At 45.2% G+C, this 21,368-nt stretch overlaps 1 protein-coding gene across 1 annotated transcript in view; it reads left to right on the plus strand.

The window, feature by feature from the left end:
* Nucleotides 1–5,147: 5,147 nt before the first annotated feature.
* Nucleotides 5,148–21,368, plus strand: part of LOC8029675 (nose resistant to fluoxetine protein 6-like) — an 84,964-nt gene continuing 68,743 nt past the window's right edge. Inside the window, exon 1 of the mRNA XM_029993201.2 lies at nt 5,148–5,460. Coding sequence (XP_029849061.2) covers nt 5,148–5,460 — 313 coding nt within the window. The remainder of the gene's footprint in view (nt 5,461–21,368) is intronic.

Consider the following 21,368-nt stretch of genomic DNA (forward strand, 5'->3'; position numbering starts at 1 on the left):
AAGTAGAGGTTTTGGAGGTGCTGCTCAGTGGTCCATCCATTATGGCGTGCTACACGTTCGTAGTGCAGGAGCCAGTCCTCTACGTCTTCGTGGGTCTCGCCATGGAAGGTCGTCGGGGTTCGCTGGGCAACAGGCAGGTAGACGACGGCGGCGGCGGTCGGGGACTGCGATTGCTGGTCGTCCATCGTCGGCCTCGTAGGCTGCCTGGTCCTGGGTGGCAGAAGTCCGTATTCCGGGTGTAGACCTTGGGTGCGGCGACTGGTCCGAGTTTCAGGTTCCGCGTTGAGTGGTCTTGCCACAGGGCTTGGAATCGGGCTTGCACTGCGGGCCCTGGGAGGGGAACGCTCTACGGGCATGCGCTACCCCGCACCTCCACCAAAATATCACGGGTGGTGACTAATAAACAAGAAATAAACAGGAATAAATAAACGTTTAATGTGGCGAACTTGTGCCAAAAATAAAAGGCTACAAAAGATAATAACAGAGCGTCGCGGGCGTCGAAGGCGGCGAAGCAGCACGATCAAACGCTGAGGCGAGACTGACTCGACAAGGTCGCGGGCGGCCTCTTATCTAGAGTGCGCCGCTATCTCGAAGATTCGGCGAAAGCGGTTCGAGCGTCGCGTGATCGGGGCGAGAATGAACACGCACTTTCTAGAAAACAAAAGCAGGGATAAATGATAGAAGTTACGTGCGGTACATGAATAAACGGGAACTTTCTGGAAGACCGTGACCGAGCGTTGCTTTCTCAGCCTTGCGCGCGGCAATATTTCCGAGGTGGTGCCTGTCCCTAGCCCATACATATGCAGAAAGATCGGCGCTAAAATTTCGTTTCCGTGCCCCTTTAAGACGTCGTTACATTTTGACGAGCGCTGACAAATGGTCCTCTTCTTAGGAGGAGCGCCGACTGGGCCGTCTTTACGGTCACGATCGATCCCTCCGAGCGTTAGGTATCGATGGGCTTCCACGCTGTTGGGTGGCTCAAGACTGTGACCCACAATGCTTCCAAACCTGCTGTTCCATGCTTCACGCCAGTGTATCGAAATGTACCCCCCTGTTACTTTATATATACAAAGACTCAGAATGTTGACTGCAATTATTGCGTTTGGAGGAAATTTCCGAAAAACCGCGCTGCGCTCATGATCGAATTTTCGCACCGACGTGCGAAAATTCGATCATGAGCGCAGCGCGGTTGCGGAACACAGTGACTCGAATGACCACCGCATTGACTTCGACAAAACACGCATCCTCGACATTGAGACCAATTCCCGGCAAAGGCTCTTCGTCGAGTCATGGCACATCCAAACCACACCGCAAAACATCAATCGGTCGCTTGGCGCTTTACCGTCCGCTTACGTCAGCGGGCTCAGCCACATTACGATCGCGAAAACATCACGTCCACCGCCGTAAAAGAAGACCACTTGCTCCTCGCGCACACAGTCGCCCCTGAAGATGAAACCAAGCAGGTTTCGAAACGTTGGGCTCCTTTTTATTTTTGGTTGGCGTTCCTTCCTCCTCTTCTAAAATGTAATTCTAAATAAAAATTGGGCAATATCGCGATTCATTTGTATCGCGATATTGCCCAACCCTGACAAGCGCACCTTAATAAAGGGTGATATCGAGAAAACTTCCAGATCTATTATGTGTTCTGCTCCTAGACAGCAAATTCTGAGACTGGATAGAATAAGGGGCCGTGTACCATATGTGATGTGACAGATAGCATCAGCGACACCGCGCTGATCACGCACTGGTGGTGTTTCCTCCACAACGCGGAGAGAATCATGAATTACGCACATCACCTCCAGCCTACTTTGACGAAGCAGGCATTGAACACACGTACTCTCCACTCATACCACTTTAGCGCCGTTCCACGACCAGTACTACCGCCTTTGCATGGCGTCAGAAACGCTGACTCGGTGTGCGAATAAAAAAAAAACACATAAAAACTACTCTTCTATAAAGCCGAACCACCGACTGTGGTTCAAAGTTCAAACCCAGCAGCATGTTATAATGAAATAATTTAAGAAACGTATAAGCTTGAGCACAACCTCACACAAGGAAACTGTCAATCCAGGCTTGCAGAACACACACACACACACACACACACACACACACACACACACACACACACACACACACACACACACACACACACACACACACACACACACACACACACACACACACACACACACACACACACACACACACACACACACACACACACACACACACACACACACACACACACACACACACACACACACACACACACACACACACACACACACACACACACACACACACACACACACACACACACACACACACACACACACACACACACACACACACACACACACACACACACACACACACACACACACACACACACACACACACACACACACACACACACACACACACACACACACACACACACACACACACACACACACACACACACACACACACACACACACACACACACACACACACACACACACACACACACACACACACACACACACACACACACACACACACACACACACACACACACACACACACACACACACACACACACACACACACACACACACACACACACACACACACACACACACACACACACACACACACACACACACACACACACACACACACACACACACACACACACACACACACACACACACACACACACACACACACACACACACACACACACACACACACACACACACACACACACACACACACACACACACACACACACACACACACACACACACACACACACACACACACACACACACACACACACACACACACACACACACACACACACACACACACACACACACACACACACACACACACACACACACACACACACACACACACACACACACACACACACACACACACACACACACACACACACACACACACACACACACACACACACACACACACACACACACACACACACACACACACACACACACACACACACACACACACACACACACACACACACACACACACACACACACACACACACACACACACACACACACACACACACACACACACACACACACACACACACACACACACACACACACACACACACACACACACACACACACACACACACACACACACACACACACACACACACACACACACACACACACACACACACACACACACACACACACACACACACACACACACACACACACACACACACACACACACACACACACACACACACACACACACACACACACACACACACACACACACACACACACACACACACACACACACACACACACACACACACACACACACACATACACACGCGCGCGCGCGCACGCGCACGCACACGCACACGCACACACACATAGACACACACACACACGCATGCACGCATGCAAGCATGCACGCACGCGCACGCACAGACTCAGACACACACACACACACACACAAAATGTGTCGTTGTTTCTTAAAAAAAATTTGCGGTGAGAGATGCATTCTCATCCTGTGGGAAATGCCCTGAGTGGGTACAGAAACCTTCGAGTGAACGAAAGTCTGAAAGTTACCGATGTTACTAGGAAAAGTTCGCAATTTGCCTATTCTGATCAAACGCGGACTCCCGGGAGCGGTTGGATGAACTGAATGGCGATCCATTATACTGTCAACTTTGACGTTTTCACGTGATCGAGTTTCTCTGACGTTCGTCAGCGATTCGTCGGTGGCGTTTATTCGAAGTTGAGAGGCGTATTCTTAGAATGGGCCTACGGACCTGATGAGACCTGGCATGCTGTCCTACAGGTCAGCAGTTTATCACGGTCATGAAAGGTGGAGTCGTTCCCAAGTTAGAGATGTTCTTCTAGGACATAAAGTCGAATGTGTCCCTTCTTGTCAAAGATGGCTGTCCTTGTTCAAGATGGCCGTTCTTGTCTAAGATGGCCGTTCTCGACCAAGATGGCCGTTCTTGCTCAAGCTGGCCATTTCTTCTCCAAGATGGCCCCTCTACAGTCCAACATTGTCGTTCATGTTCATGATGCCACTTCTTGTCCAAGACGGCTGTTTTTGTTGAAGAGGGTCATTCTTGTCCAAGATGGCCATTTTTCTTTAAAATAACAGTTCTTCTCCAAGATCATCGTTCATGTCCAAAATAGCAGTTCATGTTGAACATGGTGTATATGTCGGAATCAAAGTTCATACGAAAATACGAAGCGTAATGCTTAGAGAGAATGATTCCTTGGATGGCGTGGCGTGCGTCCTGCCACATAAGGCGTTGCCACATGGTACGCCAACCCTACACGTGGGGAGGCAAGTGTGAATCTGAATATCTCTTTCTGTCCATTCCACTTTCTCAACACAAATGTTCGGGCAGAGTCGCGCAGGCACGTTCTGTGCCTGTCCTTGTTTCTGTGCGCCGGCAGTCCGTGTGTCTTCTGCTGGTCCACGCGAATCTCGCTTCTCGTGTGCAAACACGTGCACGTGCGCAGCGGGGTTCTCAAAAGACTCGTCACACAAACTCCCTCTCTCCTTCTTTCAAAAAAAAAACGAAGAAAAAAAAGGAAAAAGGAGAACCTACTGCAGGGAACGAAGCAGGACTTTCATCCAAGCAGAAAGGAAAAAAAAAAAAAAAAGAAACTAGAAAGGAAATATCCCTTTCTCCGGTGAGCACTGCAAACGACAAGCAGGGCTGTTTTCACACGGAGCCTCTCCCCTCTCTTCGGCGCGGCCCGTGCCAGTTCTTCGGGATGCGGCGGGAGCAGCCGCGGCGGCGGTGGCGGCAGCGAGCGCGGAAGATTCACGACGACGACGTCGGTAGCCCCCGAATATAATGACTTCTCCTGGTGGCCTGATTTCGGGGCAGGACCCTCGACAGCGGCCGCCATTGGCCGCCCGACGAAAAAAAGAAGAGCGAACTCGCCCGCGTCGCCCCACAGAAAGGGAGAGCCGCCCGAGAGACCGCTTCTGGACCCTTTCTCCGGATTCGGTGCATCGAGCGCGCTCCCCATCTGCCGATTGCCTCGGAGTCGGGCTCGCCGATACTACTCCACGTCCATTGAACCTGGTCCGCTGGTGGAGACGGTAATCCCCGCGCTTGGCCGGCTTCGAGGATGAAGCGGGCGGTGGTGCTCTTCAGCATCCTCATCGGCGTCTTCAGCATCTGCTTCGTCAAGGCGGCGGCGACCGTCGCTGAAGAAGAGACGACGGATGTGCCGCTCGATGTGTCGTCGGAGCCAACGGTCGAGAAGCTGACGTGGAAGGGATTCATGCGCAACATGACGTCGACCTTCGGGACCGTGCTTCAGAAGATCTTCCCGCTCATGGTTCGGGCCAGTTCGGAGGTGGAGATCGGAGCGGACTGCATGGCCAGCTATCTGAAGGTTTTTCTGGGCCTTAGGAAGCTCAAGGGCTGGGCTGTGAGACGTGAGTACCATGGACAACTCGACTCGAATCTCTTGTTGTTTTTGGGTGTATCTGGTCACCGATAATTCAATCTGCCATTCGCTTCATTGTTTCTCTATTCTTCGAGATAACTTTAGACGTACGCGGCTACCGGTCATCCACCAGGACTCGTCTGCCAGCAGTGATGAATGTCTATCTTACTAATGAAGTAGCCGTTTACACTTTAGAACGTGCAAGGTCGCTATTTACTCTTTTGTTTTCTTTTTTGTCACGTATGAAAAGGGGAAGCAGGCATATTCGGTGATGTCGATTTCCTGCTTCTACTGCGTTCGTTGCTCACACGATTATAAATTTATCGACGCGATGCATCGCGGCGGACACATGAGGCAGCTGTAAATGACGCAGTCAGTTATCGCGTCGCCTTAGACAAGGATAAAAATAAAATGAAGGGTGCATAACGAGTTTGAGGGTGTAAAAAATGGCGTGGACGACTTCACGATCTCGACAATGTCTTCAGTCATGACTATGCTCAGGAAGAAAGAAATATATTTAAGTCACTGACAGCTTAAGAAATGAAGGGCGTGGCGAAGCATCTTATTAGTGCTTTGCAACCGATTCGATTGGGGTATTAGACAAGAGGCGTGAACACAAGTGTTCACGCCCTCCATTGTTGTCTATGACTATTAGCGACACGACCAAAAGCGTCGCTGTGGTCGCAATTCGAGATTGGTCAAACGCTCACTGCCACGTTTTTATCTGCCATATTTTTTTCTTTCATCGACGAAAATCAGTGTAAGTCAGAGTGTCAACTGTGACGATGTTGGTTTAAGAACGCGATGACTCTAAGCTTTCATTGTTGTTTTTACACATGCGTCGAGCTTGTAGTTGAAAAATTGGGTTGTGTTTATGTTTATACAGCCTAGAACTTGGTCTGCCTCGACGGGCGACGAGTCTCCCAGCTGTAGATGAACAATTTAGCCAGTGCAGTACAACCGCTAGCCTGGGTCTTTAACGTGCACCACACAGTAGTGATACACGACCGCACGCCGGTGCGATGCTCATCCAGATCGAAACGGGCAGGGGTGGGGATTGAACCCAGGATCCCCGAGTTCTGCAGCGCGAGCTTTCGCTCCACGTGCTCCGAGCTGGTGTGCGCTAGCCCACTCGGCCCCAAGAGCTTGTAGTTTGTTACTGATAATAAATACTATACTCGTTTTCACCCCCCCCCCCCCCCCCCCAAATAGGCAGTTTTGCGCATTGTTCATACGCCGCGTGAAGTTGTTCTTGCAAGATTTGGTTGTCGGAGGGAGAAGCGATGCTTTTGGCATTTGAAATGTGTACGTCTTGATAAGATAACACATGTGTAATGTAAAATGCACCTACATATATAGTTATTACCCACATCAATGGGTAGGTAAATTAGTAATTATCCGCAAGAAGCCGGACTTTTTTTTTACTACGGTTTTTGAGGTGAAAAGGAGTATATTCACGGTGAGGGAAATTCCGGTCGTGACGTCACGAACGGATACCGTAAGAGGGCTCCACCGAAACATCTCGGCGTGAGTAGATACAGCGGTGCTGTATTTCTTGCGCTGCACTTTTGCTTCTGCTCCGGACCGTAGCGGGTTTACTGTGGCCCCACTTTCGTACCTACACTGTTCTAATCCGGTATGTAACATAACCAATACGTTTAAAGTTTTACGCATGTTGAAGTTTTCCTTTTATTTACACTGTTGAGTATAGAGTACATCAGCACTATGCTCCCAAGATTTATTAGGCCCCAGAACGCTCAAGCACAACACCCAGAAAGTGTCTAAGAAGAAAGAAGAAAAGAAACAATAGTGCTTATTACTTATTTGAGAGTTTGAAATGTTACAAAAAGGGGGGGGGGGGGGGTGGTAACGGAAAGAAAATTACTCAACAGATGTCGCAACCCCTTTCACGTTCCCAAGAGAGACTCCCGTGAGAAATTAGAAGCATAATAAGAAGTTTGAAATAATATTATAAGGCACTTTAATTTCTTTTACTAACTGAGTATAGCTAGTTAGCTAGTTACAGCTTGAGTATAGCTAGTTACAATTAGAATTGCCTTCATACAATACGCTATTAATTCACTGCACTATTTTCACTACTACACAAGAAGCTATACGCCTCTTTAGTAGTGTATGTACGGCGTAATGAAAAGGATAATAAAGCAGCACAAAAGCAAAGTAAAAACAAAAACAAACGACAAGAAAAATATATTTAACATATCAGCGTGAAAAGGAAAAAAAAAAAAAAAAAAAATCATCGATGCACTCCCGAACATTCCGTCCGTATCCAGAAATATTGCTATTAAAGTTTTCAGGGCTGGACTCGAATTTGTTGAAACGAGTCATGGGCTAATTATTATGTAAAATAGAGGAAAAAAAAACAAAAAAACTACGAGCGAGCAAATACGGTTGAACCATGAAACGCGCAAGTAGGTATATCACTATTCAGTAACACTGTAGAATTACAACTAAGAATTCACAACAGTACAAAACTAATCAAGTGGCGCGACAAGCTTCTATTAAACAAGGAGTGTAAGATAATCAGCTTTTATATTGTATTATAGCCGCAAAACACCTATTGAGTCAGTGTTGCCTGATCGGAAAGTGGTAACGATGCCAGTCTCTCCCGTAAAATGTTTCAGGTTTACAACACACTAAAATAAAAATAAAAACACACCTGTCGGAGATTAAGCATTCGTATTCAGAATAAATGTATTAAGAAGAACGTAAGTGTGCCAAGTGAGCTTCAGGTACATATGCAGTGTTCAACGTGCTCAATAAGACGAAGATATAGTAAAGGCTCATTATGAATCCCCGTGCTTCGTACGTGGTATAAAAAACAAATCCTTGAATTCTCGATGTAAGTAGACGTAAGCTCGTGCAACATAACACAACGTGAGCAGACGCTACTGCGCCTACTGGACCTGAAACAGAACGGTCCAGCCGGCCGCGAAGGTCACCGTCTTTGTTGTAATGTCATATCAAGATAAAGAAAAAAACAAAAAAACAAGTGTGCATACAGTTCATCATCATCATAACAATTATCACCATCATAGTCATCATCATTATCATCATATGCATGAATATCGAAGTTCTTAATTTATTTTGTGTGCTCATGAACAGCCAAATTGTCTCCATGATATAGCAAAGAAAGAATAATTGCACATTTCGAGACGTTAATGAGCACTCAGTGATGTAATACAACATCGTAATAACAACGATGTCGTCATGGCTGCTATAGTAGATCCACTGTGCAAAAGAGTCTTTACAAGCTTTGGTTGTCCAAAAAAAAATATTTCTTTGAGTTTGGAAGGTGCACGTTTTGACAGAATAACAAAGGACTGATGTAAAGTGCAGACATAAATTTCGCCGCCAACGCGCTGCTCGGATAGGCGTCCGCCGGTCATCGTGCTACCATTATGTGTACTCCCTGGCTGGTTGCACTTCTGTGAGCTATAGTTTTTAAACTCCTCTTGCATCTGTACGTAGCTTGTACTGCTCTGCTTCAACCTAGCGATCGTTCGCGCCACAAAGCGCTGCATGGCTACCTAAACGCGGCATCGGCAGCGTTTTCTGTTGCTTGGGGTCCCGAGGCATTTCCCCCAGATTTTATTAGAATTTGTCCGGTTTGGTTCTCCCCTAGCCAGGAAACCAAAGACTCGCAAATTACAGCAAGTTTGAAGTCTCCGCCTGAGAATTTTACCCCCTGGTAACACTGACTGATATGCTAGGCGGCGCAAGGTGCCGCCCGTTACGAAGGATATAGCGTCCATTACTATCCATCCATCCATCCGACAGTTATGAAATACCTGCCTAAAATTTCTTTGGAGGCGCCCAACATTCGATGTGTTAGTTACATCGATGCAGTTCTAAACTACTGAAAAAAAAAACAAAAAAACACGCAATCCGATTTTGCACAGAAAAGCGAAACAAACAAAACAAAGTGGATTTTTAAATCTGCTGGATAAAACGGCCGGGAAAAGCGCGTCCTCTACCCGCGCTCTAGCCCGGCCATTGCTGGATATACGCGTTATGGAACCAAAATTACCATAAGGCGAATCGACAATGGTTGTGTGTGATTCGATGATTTAAATAAATTTTGGTACTTAATTAAAGCACCATGTCGCGAGTCAGAAACACGACTAGTGACAGTTGCGTCGAACATGTTGCAGAATTGCTGTATATTGCATTTAAGAATAAATAATTGAAGTCACGCATATCATTCAGAACGTAATACAATTACTTAATATTGAGAGCTTTACTGACTATGATATAAAAACATGATTTTTTTTTTTTTTAACAAGGGTAGTTATAGGTATTTTTACAAAATAATTACCTTAGAACGAATAAAATATCAGAAACTACTGGTCTGAATTTTCGTGGTTTACTGAGTTACAATAAAAAAAAAATTAAAAACAAGTAGACTTAGAAATTAAAGAAAAAGAAAATGTTCCATAGTTATATTTGCAACGTCAAAAATGGATAGGACGATTGCATTTAAAACTTTCAGCTTTCAACGTGAAAAATATCACAGAAATGAATATTCTGTCACCGCTTACCTATGGTTTTTAAGGAAGTCATAAAAATGTTGTCTAAAGATAGCCTCAGTTTTCGTGCATGACTTAAAAAAAATTGTTTTTTCATTTTCGTTTTTTTTTTTTTGTGTGTAGCAGGTATAGTCATCTTAAGAGGATCTAAAGCAGGCCACGTAAATAAAACTCTTCTCGCCAGGAAGGAGGAAAACCAGCTGTGACTAACGCTAACCTCTTGAAAAAAGTAAAAAAAAAAAAAAAATCGGCTAAGACTTCTTGCAGTTTAAGACACGTATGTTGGAACAGCGAGAGAAACCATTTACAACTTACCGGAGCGAAAATGCTAATGCATGAATGAAACTCGAGAATGGCAGGTCGTCTTTGTCCCACAGGAAAGTGCGCTCCAACTCTGACCGCGCCAGTCGAAGGAAGATCCCACGATAAGGTGTAGATTGTGTCATTTTCTCACGATTAATAAAGCTCTCAAATAAGCAACCCCCAACCCTTTCCCCAATGTCTACGAGCGATCGCTATCAGACAGAGATATGACAGCGACGGACCTGGAACAATCTATTGGCAACTGCGGCACGGTCGATGCAAAGAGTAGCGCTCGACTGCGTTTGACTACGGTGCGTAATTCTATAGACATTGTATGCTAATCGATTCAAAAGATATAATCTTTGCACCCGACATACGAATCACGCGTATGTTTCGGTGATGTCGTTCGCAGTTTGTCCTAACGTAGTCGGGCGTAGTCGCACGCAATTGTGTCAATGGACCTTCACGTGCTGTAGTAAAGGAGTAAAAAGTAGTCAACCGTTATCGTGTGAATAAGGCCGGTTCACACATTCGTGTCGGTTGCGTTCGCAGCCACAGAAAAGACATATTTTGAGGTCGGGGCTCGATAAAGGAATGTAAAATAATTGTCCCCTGTGTCCGCTCCCCCCGTGAGGCACTGCAGACTTAAAGCCAATTCTAATAAAAATGAATTGGATCATGTGATCAAGTGGTAATTTGTCAGGAAAAAGCCAAATGGGGACTAACTATTGTAAAAATAAATCAGGGCGTCGCCAAGCGAACGACCCAGGAAGGACCCGCTGGGAAGAGAACCCCGAGACCCCGACCCCCATCCGACCCCGTACGGGACGAAGAGGGCATGAGTGTGTAGCAAAATGGGTCGACGATACCGCAAGGCTACCATAACTGAACCAGGCGGTACCGCCACAGTGATCACTTTGATATCTCTCGGCTCACCTTGGAGAACACCCCCACCACCATGCGGGGGGTCTCCCACCCTGGGGAGATTCGAGAGGCGCTACCTTTATGTCAACCTTCCCCTTGTAGGGATGCCCCGTCCGGATCGTCACGCGACGTCACACGTCCCGCGTCACACGTCTCGACCTCACATAAGCCGCTCCACGTCATACGCGCCCCACATGTCAACCCGCTTCACGTCACACTCCCCCCCCCCCCCCCCCCCCCCCTCTTCAGGGAGGGTCGTCACACGTCATGCGGCCACACGTGTCATATGTTTCACGTCATGCGTGCTCACGCCGTCCCCACGTCTCACGCCACAGGTCACACGCCGCGCTCCCCGCCTCTGGGGCTCCCTCCTCCAGCGGGGTAGGCTATAGGGTTGACCAGATCCTCTTTGTCCCCTCCATTCCTGAGAGCAGCCCCATAGCGGCCTCCTCTCCCCAGATGAAGGGTTTTTATGCTTCGCCAGAGCCTGACAGGGCGCACCACAAGCAGGTGGAGGTTGACTTCCCACGAAGGGCGAAGTCAACGGGACAAGTGTTGGCCGTACACGACGTGCCAAGCGATACAAGAGGTAGCTTCACGAAGCAATCATGAGCCACGGTTGTTCCGGTGTTCGTTCCTGTCGTTTTGGTTGTTGTGGGAGCAACCGTCGCAAATATATGAGCCAGCCTTATGCCTTTGAGGAGGCTTTTTGCAACGAGTTGATCACTTTGGCTAAATCGGCGACGTTTGCGACCATGAGCGTCGCCGGGGTCGACCGTCCGCGACGAGTAAATGGATCACTACTGCGTTTTTCGCGGGATTTTTACTGTTTTGAGCGATAAAATAGGGCTAACGTCAAAACACGTAAATCTTGATAGTTTCGTTGTTGAGAGTGCTATGACTACGAGGATTGACCGAACTCTTTACTCACAACGTCCATCTTGTTGTTAGCAAATTCACTAAAAATTACAACCATTCCGGCAAATCCTGGTGGTATACGTCACTGGTACAGATCTTCAGAGGACGCCACGAAGGCATGTCGTTCGTCTCGCAACCAATACCTGCAAGGAAAGAACGCTTGACGTTGAAAATTGAGGACACGCGAATTATTGTTTCTTGCTACGCATAGAGCCTTTGACAACTTAAGAAAATTAGGGGGGCAACTCTCGCTCTCCCTTTTTGAGGTGGGAAGCCGCTCGCTTCTCCTGACTGGCGAAACCAGTTGGAGGAAAACCGACTACTGGTGTTCTGAGTGCATTGAGGGGTAGTATGCATGCAGGAGCTTTTGAAAAGGTACGATATGGCCTTCATTTCGATCGACCTTATTAGTTTCGTGTACGATATCAAATCGGAACCCACGAGGAACTTGAAGCACTTTCATTTGAGGGAGGAAAACTTGAAATGGAAATTCGTGGGAACGTTTCTACCAGGATCGAGTTTCCAACGTCTTGTCTGTTAATCTGGTTCGAAATAATATGGATTATTGGAAGAAGGCGCAAAGCGATGTCACGTAGACTGCTTTCGGGTTCTCGCTGCGAAATTAGAGGTAATTTCTATACAGCACGGCATGGCCCCTCCGTTTAATGGCGGACAGTAAGGAAACACGACTGCGTACCTCAACCGCTTCAGTTGTCTGTTTCGGCTTAAAATAATATACATTTTGTAGGCATTGTTTTGTTGATAGGCAGATAGGCAAATCGGACATATGCGAAAGCCACCAACGAAGACCTGGGATAACTGTTATAGACACCAATACAAAGAATACGCAGAAATTTTTATCTGGCTCATTTCCTTTTCCTTATTTTCGTTTTGACACGGATTTTTTTATGAATACAAGTCGGAATAAGCAAAAATACGACGACACGACAATTAAAAACATGCGGAAATGGAAATTCAACAATCGATTAATCTTTTAAGCTATCTTTGAAAGTTCTTTAGCTGGTGCATTAGCGGAGAGTTTAATACTAAAGAGGGCGTACGTGCTACTCCATTGTATCCTGATCGAATGAAAACCTACTTTTCAAATCAAGCTTCCTTAATGCTTTAACTTACAACTGTACATTTTGCAAAGATTTCTCTTGGGCTTACGTCGTTTGTTGTTGTATTTTATTTTATTTTTTTACTTACATCTGAATCGCTAGAAAAACAAGTTGTATATCTAGAAAATACTAAATTAACCAAATTAATTTTATGAACTCCGTGTACAGTAAAAGAAGGGAAGGAGGGAAGGGGTGGCGCTTTCAATAACTGAATCTAATAATTATTAGATTCAGTTATTGAAAGCGCCACCCCTTCCCTTGGTTAGTGTTTAGCCAAACGTAATTTAAATTAAGTTCGGCTAACCAATTTTTGCGTGCCTTTATGTCAGGTCTCATACAAATATGCCGTAATTCCGATAATTAGCAGAACCAACAGTTCACAATGTTATATCATTTAAATGTAAAAAAAAGTTACTCTTCAAAAGTAGTTTAGTTTTATCCACAATATTTTTATAGGTTAACTGTATTTAACTTAGGAACGCAGAACATAAAAAAAATGTTTTTACTTTTTGCTGCATTTAAGCAGAAAATTACGTACATTCATATTATGAAAAAAAAAAACTGTTTCTTGTTGTGCTCTAGAAATAATTGCAGTGCCGAGGCACTCCCCACCCTCTCGCACACATACTACAGAGAGTCACACTGCACACAGATGATTTATCCGGTAAGTCACAGCCGAGGACTCGTCTCATTCAAATTTAGCTAAGAAATTGTTTCGGTGAATTAACGCATATTTGTGTATTTGAATGCAGCTTTAAAGAAAAGGCTAATTAAATTAAACTACCAATTACTAAAAAAAAAACCCAAAAAACGTAGCCAAGTTGCAGATTATATTAGCTGCAATTTTCGCTGTAAATTTGTGAAATAGTTCGTGAAACTGCTCGTAATTACAGTAATTACTTCTAGGCCGTTACGCTACAGCTCCGAAATTAATTTAGTTCGCACCAACAAATAACATGTAGAAAATGCGCAATGAGTGGGCTCCTTAACCTTGCAAGCACACTGGAAAAGCAGAGATATGACGTCCTCTGACACGTTGTTTGTAGAAAAAATTTGTCAGGTTCGACGAAGGAGGCTGTTCTTCGTCCTTTCCGTTGCTTTTCGTTTGCACTCTTTTGTCAGCTGCCGCCACGCCTCTCAAAGCAGAGTGAGTACTTCCTTATGCCCGTGTCCCACCAGAGCGAAAGACAGAAACAAAAGACAGCGACAACCCTCAAACCCATGCAGCAAGCTCGCGATGGTACCTTTGGCAGGCGTTTAGTCGTTCGGTGCTCGTGAAGTAAGCATGAGCGATTGCAAGTCTTCCAAAGATACCCTCGCTTGCATGATGCTCGTGTTTGAGCAGAGCCTCCTTTATTCTAAAAAGCCTCTCAAATCGCGAAAGACTCTGGTTTGAGACATGTCACTGCCGTTTGTTTCTGTCTGTCGCTCCAGTGGGACACGGGCATGATAACGCCATGGGCTGTTCCTGGTGTTGCCACTTCATTAGATCGAAATAGGCTGGGGTGAGGATTGAAACCAGGATCCCTGGGTTCTGCAGCGAGAGGTTTCGCTCCACGTGCTCCCAGCTGGTGTGCGCTAGCCCACTTGGCCACCGGCTGCGTTAGATGGATGCGACCATAACGTATCGAATCGATATTTCGATCTTTTAATTGGTAGTAAATGGGCAGAAGAGAAAAAAAAAGTAGGGAGACAGGGTACGTGCGATTGGTTCCTCTCGATTCGATGCGCTACGACCGTATTCATGCAAAGCTATCGATCCCCTGAATGCAATCGTAAGGCATCGATCTGAGCAGGGAACAATCACGCGCACCTTATTGCGCTACTTTTTTAATGCGACAGCATTAACTGTCTCCTGGAGGGAGATGACGTCATCAGTCTGAAGCGCGAAAACGGCAGATAGTTTCCTTCGGTTCCATTGGCTGGCGCGCGTCGACGGGGCTTCCATTGGCCGCTGCGCTCTCCAGTTTCCACGACCGCTCACCCCATGGCACTGCGTGTCCATCAGCACGGAGCGTCCAAGGTCACCAGGGGAGCCCACGCGCCGACCGGTGACGAAAAGTACGCGGCAGACGAAGTAGGGAGCGGACGTTTTCGCATTCACAACTCATAAGGAATGCTTAGGTGTACCTCGATATTTTTTTTTCATCTACCCATCTGTAAAGTAAGTAATCAAACGTCTTCGAACGAAGGAAAATGAAATAGATAATAGCAAAGAGAAGAAAACGAAGAACCGTGGATCGGGACAACACCACCAAGAATAATCAAGGCCTGTGCACTAAAATTTTGGCGTCCTCAGATTGAGATCGAGCAAAGACACAGATTGGAAACAAGTGCTGCGTCAGTACTCAGCTAGGTCTCGTGTTCACTCGACGGATCGAAGGTCTCTCGGCATCGGGATCGGGTCCAATTGCTGAGTTGGTGCCATCGGACTGCGATGTTGTTTCAAACAGGAAGAGTGGGGCGTTCGAAGGCCTTCATTATTCTAGAAGGTATTGGTCAGCATCGAGAAACAAGGGTTCCGGAGTATTCAAATTAAAACAGCGCAAGAACATGGCCAAGAACTAGAAGGTACATGAACAAGGGAGTACCCACACTGCTCTGGTATCATAAAATCCCAACTAGCCCAAACTTCTGCGTTAGGGTTCCGGAGGAGCGAAATGACGCCACGGTATTGCGTTGACTGTAGTCAGTTACAGTATTGGTAGTTATATGATTTCGCAGTTACGATACATTTTCCGTAACTGCAACTTTAACTTGGTTATCAATTGTATATGAAAAAAAGCGACACCGTCTTCAGTGTTATCGACAATTGCAGACAAGACTTAACACTCAAACTCATTTGCCACTGTTGACATCACAAAAAAAAAAAATCATTTAAATGCTCTCATCTAAACATTTTTGATCAGGCACACAAGACATCTTAGAAAGCAATACACAATCATCAGCGAAAAATGGACACGGTATTGAGGGCCAACTTTCTCGTAGGTCATTAAAAAAAGAGCAACGGTCAGAGTACCGAACCCTGGGGCACTCCAGGAAGAACGTCTAACTTTACAGAATTAGTTCTGCTTACACACACAGATTGTTTATGGCTCGTGAGGTAAGGTTCTATTCACCTCAAGAAATGATCATTATCTAGTACTTGTTTTAATTTATGCAATAGCTTACGATGCGAAACACTATCAAACGCCTTTGCAAAATCTAGAGAAACAAAACATGTCACCCTGTCGTTATCTCATCACTGTAGTAAAACTGTGAACCGTGTTAAGAATCTGAGTCATTGTTCAATAGCTTCGTCGGAACTCACGTTGATCATATACTAAAACGTTTCAAATTCTCAAATTCTAGGAAAGTAATTATATACTTAAAAATGAAGCGCTCGAGAACCTTTCTACGTGTACTCAGCAATGACGCTTGTCTGTTGCATATACTTTTTTTTCACTATTCATATATGGGCACTACCTTGGCTACTTACCAATCTTTTGCCACCCTACAAGTTTTTAATCTGCAAGAATAGATCACGTAAAAAAACTTAGAACACAATTCAGAGTACTTTTGTAAAACAAATAACATTAGGTATACTGGTCCGGGCAGCACGAAACGTAAAAGACTGTCGAAAATTCCTTCCGCAGAGACCAATAAGTCACTGGTCCCCATAACTGGCATAAAGTAAAACAAAGTTATCAACTGTGTACACAAAAGAAGAAAAAATATTAAACTCGCTTCCGATGCTTACTTCGTCGATAAGCGTCAGCCCACTGACTAAGTTTTATAATAGTTTAACTTTTTTTTCTGAAATACGCCCAAAACTTTTTTGGAGCTCCTTTCAGGAAGTTGTGCATTGTAATAATAAAGTAGCGATATTTAGACACTTACACAAGGGCGCGTAGCTTTTGACAATGAGGAGAAAGCGTAAATGTTAAACTTTGTTGAAACCTTTTAACTGGACGTATCTTGCGTTTTAAATGTAAAATATCGCTAGTCACCCATGGACTGCGATTTTTTTTTTCTTTTCGCTGATCGCTCTTGAGCTTGTCACTACATGTAAGGAACACTTGCTTAGGATAGAGCCAAAGATTATTTTCTGATTCCTTGTTCGCCTCGTAAAAAAAAGTATATATATATATATATATATATATATGTGTATATATATATATATATTTAGAACACCTTTCAAGATGTGAAGAATATTAAAATCACTCGCCTGGGTGAAATCCCGATAACTTTTCGTTTCAATCTCTTTGCACGCATACTGCGGTCCAGATAAGTCGCAGACCACTCTTGCATGATCAGATATTCCATCCGGGATTGATACTGATTGATACTTGGAAAAAAACTTCTTTCGACCCCGGAAAAAAACACAAGATGTAGCCATGATTCGCTTTCTCTTTTTTTTTAACACACGCGTGGGACACATGATTACTTGACTATAATTATTACTTTAAGTGATTTCAACAGGAAGCTTTGATTGTTCCCAGAACAGGTTTCGATTGCAAATTCCAATCTATATCTGACAAAATAAAATCCCCAGCTAATATTATACGTGAAAATTTCTTAAATATTTTTTTAAGGAACCCGAATAAACTTCGTAACACATCATAATAGCCTCAGGATGTCTATAAGCTATTCTTACAAGCATTGACTGACTAAAAACGTTTAGAAATCCAAACCATTTCACAGTAACGGCAGTGCTCAATGGATGTGCATGAAAGGGTGTCCTTCACCAGGAGAGCGACCCCTTCACCCTTCGAACCGCGATCACGTCGGAAAACTTTAAGACCACCAGGAAAACATCGTTGTCAGGTATTTGGCTGTGCAACCAAGTCTCATTAATAATTGCAACATCAGGATTCATGCTTCAATTTTGCAAATACACACATCCGCGCTGATCTAGACAGAGCATAAGCGCGATGTGTTCTCTCTGTCTCAAATTCTGCCGCGAGTAGAGAACTGAATACTAGGCGGAAATTTAAAAATGTTTCCGCAAGTCGGAAACAACTGAGCCGCAAGTCACCAGTTACAGCACACCTCGACGTCATTGAATATTTTAGAAGGGAACGCACCCTACAAGAAGACTACGTATGCAGGCGAGCTGGCTTGGACTACAGTCACCAAGAAAGCTACTCTTTAGAGAAACGACACGTCAGCTATGTCATCCTGTTAAATCTTGCTAGTTGTTACCAGCCCTGTACACACTACTTCGATAAAGTAACCGAGTGCAATTACTATTACGCTTGGTTAAAACACATTCAATTATATTACTTGATTATATAATAGGAAAAGTAATTGATAGTTACTTGAAAAGGTAACCATTACTTTTGCGATTATATCAGAAGTTTCAAAACGTCACACCTTTCTGCCAGTTTGAAAACTGGCCTTTCGTGCTGTGCATTCACAAAGTACTTATCTTCTACATCCATCACTCTTGGTAGGCCGTTGCCCTATTGGAGACTTAGTTTGAGAAATCTTTGGTAGGAAGTTTGGCGAAACAAAGGGGCGCCATTAGGAAGTGGAGGGAAAAATAGTAACTGCTAGGAGATAACTTCATTACTCCCAAAACAAATAAGATTACTTTAGTGATTACTATCTGATAAATTCATTCAAACGATCATCAAATTGTTCAAAATGTAATCGACTACAAAAAGCTTTTGTTACTCGTAGTGAGTACCACAAAAGTCTGGCCGTGACTAGCCTTTGCCGAAGTGCCTGACGGAAGATGCGGGAAGTGCTTTCGGCCGTCCTACTTGCTTTGACAGTTTGCATCAACAGAGCAATTTATATTACCGCGATGATCTCCTAACGCCGCACGTACCACTCAAAAAAGACGAATTTCAGAACGACACTGTCGCGAATGGCGCCCTTTTGAGGCACTATTATTCCCAAAATGGCTGCGTCGTTTCAGCAATTTGGTGACCTGCCTCTGCGCCATCCTGGCGGCGGCACACCGGTACCTTGTAGCCACTGTAACACCGGGAGAGAAGGCAGATAGATAACTGTTCTGCTGTATCTCGCTCTCTAGCCGGTCAGGGGCCGGAATGAACCGTAGCTATGGGTTGGGACGCCGCGGTGATAATGACGTCTGCGGCCACTCGTCTTTGCCGGTGCCTTTACAACCGACCGCCAGGATTGCTACAACATGTTTGACTGTGATCGACTGAGTTGTAACGTAGCAGACTTTGACAAGAGAATACATTGGTAGAGTGGCGCCATCTTTTAGGTCGTCCATGAACATCTCCGATCTACGTGTGAGTTATACTCGTTGTCACAACAATAAGAAAAAAATCAAGTTCTGCGAATGGTTCATATGGTGAGCAAAGTAGTTCAATCGCAGGATTTGGTTGTCGGGGGAAGAAAAAGTACTTTTGGTGTTTTAAACGCATACATCCCGATAATATAACGTGTAGCTAAGCGAGAAGGCGCCTACTTATGTCTTAAATCACCACATAAAAAGGGAAGTTAATAATTCTCCTCAAAAAGCCGGATTGTTTAAAATTTTATTACGGTTTTTGAGGTAAACACGAGCGTACAGACTCAATATTTTTTTTACTTGCGAGATCAAATCTACGCAGTAGCTAGGAGAAGTTGTCGCTTATAACATTCCCCTAACTATATTTCAAGCACGCGGTGAAGAAATGTGTAAAATATACGCAGATCCTATGTGTTCCAGGGCTACCCGATAGGTGGCGCCTGTTTGTTCTTTCGTTGTAAGCGGTCGCAAATGGCTGCAACTTGCAAGGCAGTGGATCACACTCAAACGCCACTGCGCGCACCCACCTATGTTTGGCGGTCCTTGTGACGTATTTATAAAAGCCGCCATCCGGAATATGGTCGGTGTAACACGCTAAAGAAAACTGTCGGAAGCGCGCTCCAGGCAGCCTAATATGACGTCATCAGCCTTAACCTCCCGCTGCAGTTACGCAGTTCTAGCCACGTACAGAGGCGCTGCTCGTCAAAATCTTACTTGTCAGTCTTCGCCTACACAGTCCAAATGGGTCCGGTCAAACATCGGACGCCGTTTGTACGCTTTTCGTTTTCAAACTCGGCTTCTCCATCCTCGCAGGACGAAAGGAGAAGACGTGTGGACTTCCGGCAGTACTACATCTGCCGATATCCTGATTCGCTGATGTGACTGAAGGGTTAAACAAGTTCCGAGATGGATGGTCTTCTTTTTTTCTTTTTCTCTACCTTTCTCTACCTGCTGCCTGTGTGATCCATCACTGCTCGATTCAAACTCGGACTTCGTTTCCGGTCTTGAGGCCGCAGACCAAGCAATCTCAACAGTTTCTCGCCGACGAATTTGGATTGACCCATCGGGCAGGGTTGCGTTCTACAAGGGCTTTCAGTTGGGTGTGCTCTAATATAGAATGCTTCTCCTACTGGTTATATTTAGCGTTATATGGGGGTCATACGTCGGAGTCTCAACAAAACGGCGGTCAATTATGTCACAAGAACTTCGTGTATACGAATTGCCGCGATCCTGGTGAGTGATTGCAGAAGCACCGACAAACATTTGACAGGAATGGGAAGCATCGCCGTCGTCGCGGCGAAACATCCTGTGAGTTCCGGAGTTTCCGTTGGCTGGCCGTCTGTAGCAAAGGGAGTTACGGCAGACACATGCGTCTGCCCTATCCACTACCTCTGCTGCTCGTGCCATCGCTAGGAACGCGGCGATCGTCAGCATGACACTGCTGTAACGTCACCAGTCCAGCTAAATTCAGCTTATTGTAGAGACTAGATGGATGGTTTCACTTTGATGTTACGGAGTAGCTGGCGCGTTTCCAGGATATCCCTTCTTCTTTTTTTATCTCACTCAGTCACTCTCCTTCTTTTTATTATAATTGGCATAGTCAATGCCAGGGATGGGCAAAATACATGCAAATATGTATCGAAATACAAATACAAAATACTTCGTCAAAATGTATTTAATTACGAATCTAATTACATTTCCAAAGAAACATTTAAGTATAAGATACAAATACAACCAAATGTATTTGGTCTCCTTCAAATACTTTTCCAAATACATTCCCCAAAATTTGCGTCAGCGACTTCGGGGCACCTGCCACGGGTTTCTGGGTATCTCA

Source organism: Ixodes scapularis, unplaced genomic scaffold (assembly GCF_016920785.2).
Source record: "Ixodes scapularis isolate PalLabHiFi unplaced genomic scaffold, ASM1692078v2 PGA_scaffold3__209_contigs__length_174095766, whole genome shotgun sequence".
Lineage (NCBI taxonomy): Eukaryota > Metazoa > Arthropoda > Arachnida > Ixodida > Ixodidae > Ixodes > Ixodes scapularis.